This window comes from Camelina sativa, chromosome 16 (assembly GCF_000633955.1).
Source record: "Camelina sativa cultivar DH55 chromosome 16, Cs, whole genome shotgun sequence".
Lineage (NCBI taxonomy): Eukaryota > Viridiplantae > Streptophyta > Magnoliopsida > Brassicales > Brassicaceae > Camelina > Camelina sativa.
Genome location: NC_025700.1, coordinates 3,841,208 through 3,844,417, shown reverse-complemented (window position 1 = coordinate 3,844,417; position 3,210 = coordinate 3,841,208). Strand labels below are relative to the sequence as shown.

General features: G+C 35.6%; 2 protein-coding genes across 3 annotated transcripts in view; one reads left to right on the top strand and one right to left on the bottom strand.

Annotated features, from left to right (window-relative positions):
* On the top strand, positions 347 to 1,587 carry LOC104749641. Its single transcript, XM_010471318.2, has 3 exons — positions 347 to 709; positions 792 to 997; positions 1,114 to 1,587. The coding sequence occupies exons 1-3, from the start codon at positions 611 to 613 to the stop codon at positions 1,301 to 1,303; spliced, it is 495 nt and encodes a 164-aa protein (XP_010469620.1). The 5' UTR covers positions 347 to 610; the 3' UTR covers positions 1,304 to 1,587.
* The window catches only part of LOC104749640 (beta-amylase 6), a 3,074-nt gene continuing 1,884 nt past the window's right edge, over positions 2,021 to 3,210 (bottom strand). Inside the window, exons 5-8 of one of the 2 annotated variants that reach the window (XM_010471316.2) lie at positions 3,058 to 3,148; positions 2,751 to 2,960; positions 2,447 to 2,680; positions 2,021 to 2,356 (exon numbers count right to left, since the gene is read on the bottom strand). In XM_010471316.2, coding sequence (XP_010469618.1) covers positions 2,153 to 2,356; positions 2,447 to 2,680; positions 2,751 to 2,960; positions 3,058 to 3,148 — 739 coding nt within the window. In that variant the 3' untranslated portion in view covers positions 2,021 to 2,152. The remainder of the gene's footprint in view (positions 2,357 to 2,446; positions 2,681 to 2,750; positions 2,961 to 3,057; positions 3,149 to 3,210) is intronic. The other variant, XM_010471317.1, reaches the window with a different exon arrangement.

Below are 3,210 nucleotides of genomic sequence, written 5' to 3'. Positions count from 1 at the left end.
CTAACGGTTCAATATACGTCCACAAGTTATTTTTTTTTGTTAAAGCCGGGCTTTTATTGTCTGCAATGTCTTAACATTAATTTTAATTAAAAAAAGGTAGTTTTATTATTCTTAAAATTGATATGATCAGGTCAATTATCTATGTTGTAATGTATATGTATATATATATATATAATTACATCATAATTAACTTGATTGTAATATAATTACATTACAATCAAGTTAAATTATAAAACGTTATAGTCTTAGTTTTTACTTTAACAAAAAAAAAAAGCCGAAGAAAAAAACCTACTAAAAGATACAAATATGAAATATCTAACAAGAGAAATATCTTTTTCTTTCATTTCAACTTTTTGGTTCTTCTATCTCTTTCTCTCTCTTTTTCTTCCACACCCTCATAACTTTACCCAAGACTTCTTTTATATAATCCCATTTTGTCATAAAAGATCATTACTCATTAGACTTTCCCACTACCCATTCTCATTCCCTCTTCAACCAACATTCTCCCCATCAGATAGAAGCTCCCTTATCTTAATTCACACTTTTAAAATTTTGTGTTCTCAAAGTTTCACCATTAAACTTAATTCTTTAGTTACTAAAAGAGTTGGAAATGACAAAGATTGTAGGCATTCTTCTTTGTTTAGTCATTGTGGGCTTGGATGTAGGTGCTGCAATCCTCGGAATCCAAGCTGAAGTCGCCCAAAATCAGGTAATATATATACATACACATATACTCCATGGACCACTTGCATATGCTAAAAACGGTGTGGTGTTGCATATGTGGATGCCAGGTGAAGCACATGAGGCTATGGTTATTTGAGTGCAGAGAACCGAGCCAGGACGCGTTTAGGCTCGGTCTAGGTGCAGCCGCGATATTGGTAATAGCTCATGTCCTACTCAACTTGGTCGGAGGCTGTCTCTGTATTTGCTCTCAAGACGAGTTTCAAAGATCTTCTTCCTCTAGGCAAATCTCTATGGTTTGTCTCGTCCTCACTTGGTACGTTAATAATACAACAAATCTAATCTTCTTTGGGGGGCATTAATAATTGTATTTGTATGGTCCAAGAAATATAATGACACGTGGAACGTCTTGATTGGATGGTGTAACCACAGGATCGTATTCGCCGTTGGATTCGGGAGTATAGTGATCGGGACGATGTCGAACAGTAAGTCAAGATCCTCTTGTGGGTTCACACATCACCATTTCCTCTCCGTTGGAGGGATTTTGTGTTTTCTTCATGCCCTCTTCTGTGTTGCTTATTACGTTTCTGCCACTGCGGCCAAAGACGAAGCTGCTAAGTGACGACAAAGTGGCACAATCAATGATGGTTCACAGGTGGGTCCTTGTCCTTGACTATAATTATATTTTCTGATGATGGTAACTGTGTTAAACAGTTTACTATGTATAATCATTTAACCTAAGTTTCTTTTTTATTTTCTTTATTTGAATTCGTTTCACTGATTTCGAAGTCACTTTTGTAATTTGGAGAGCTGTGTCATTTTGACTAAAAAATGAAAGCTTTTGTGTCACGCTCTGTTGTCGCATGTGGGGTTAAAATGCACTAATGATAATGACGTTTGGTGGAATCTTGTCTTTGCTTCGTTTCTTGAAATTAATAAGTCAGTACTCTCGTTCTCTCTGTTTCTCATACACACACACCAATGTGAATCCTTGGTCACGGGAAAATTTAAAACTATCAAAACTTGAATTCTAGAAAAATAGAGTAATAATAAAGAAAAAGAGTATCAAGTAACACTATGGAGTAGAAAATTGCACAAAGCTCCGGCCTAAAATCCGACCAAAAGAGTAGTTCTTATTCCTTTGAAAAAACTGCTTTTTGATGTTTTTCAAAATGTCTAAAGTTGTCAAATCCTGTTAGAGCTAATAAAAATATTTTTTTCTTTGTTTTGTATTTCATGTTCACCCTTGAGAGTCTTTTTTTTTTGTTTTTTTGAACCAATCTTCACCCTTATAGTCTAGAGAGTTAGAGTTTATAAGAAGAAACTAATGCTTCAAACGTAGATCATAGGATGATATATTTACTGTTATATATTTATCTCAAGTTTACATATTTACGTATTAACTTTTTCATTTTTTTTTACATATTTATCTCAGAAATATTGTAAGGCTAGATTTTTCGCTAAGCATTCTCTAAGACTTCTTCCTCAAGAATGTGCTTCGCAGTCTAGACAGTACACTTTCATAGGGTCTAATACTCGTGTCTGTCTCTGTCAGCCATGGAAATGGATCAATTGGTTCTGTTTCTTCCATAAACTTCTCCAACGATTCATCGTTTCTCGATCTTTCCAATGGAAACAGCTTGTGATTGTACCTTTCAGGCTCTGAACAATACTCCTGAAACATAAAACAAATACAACTTCAAAAAAATCTGAATGAATCTTGAATCAAAGACAGTTCTCTAGGAAGGCTTTTTGGATTGCTTACTTGGTTCGCGTGCATTCGTTTCAAGAACGTTTTAAACGTTGAGAAATTCGGTTCGCTCAGAAGCTTATCAGATAATCGGAGATATGTGAACCCGAACATCCTCGGTTTACCATCTTGGTTAATCCCACTAGGTCGTGCGTTTAGTATAATCTGGTTATATCCATCTCTATCGAATCTCGGCAGCGCATTTTCACCCGCAACTTCAATACCTTCACTCCATCCACAGCTCAAAACCTTCAAAAGGAAACCATTCTAAGTAGCATACAAACAAGAGTGTGTTATTTAATGAGATCAATTTTCTTACTTGCTGAACAAGTTCTTGCGGTCCACTCTTAGCTATTGCTGGCTGTTCTGTGTTTCTCATCTCTAGACAAGTGAAATTCAAGATAGCGTGATGTCTACGCATCATTTTCGCCATTGCACGGTACCCATCTCTGTTTTTGAGATTGTAATAACCCGCTGTAAGTTCTGCAGCATGACTTTCAGTTTTGTACCACCAATGGATTCCAGAGACCTGATAGATAAATCAGGACGATACAAAAAAAAAACTATAAATTTTTTGATCATGTTTCTAATGCATTAAGATAAACCCTACAAGATTTTTGATTTACTTTTGCAGCTAACTTGAGTTTACACCCAAGAAACACTTTATTAGCTTCATCAAGAATCTGATCACCATGGAGAAGTAACTTTCTGGAGTACCATGACAAGAAGAATTGTCCTTCTTCCTTAAGGTAAGTCCCATTCGAGTACTCGAAAAACTC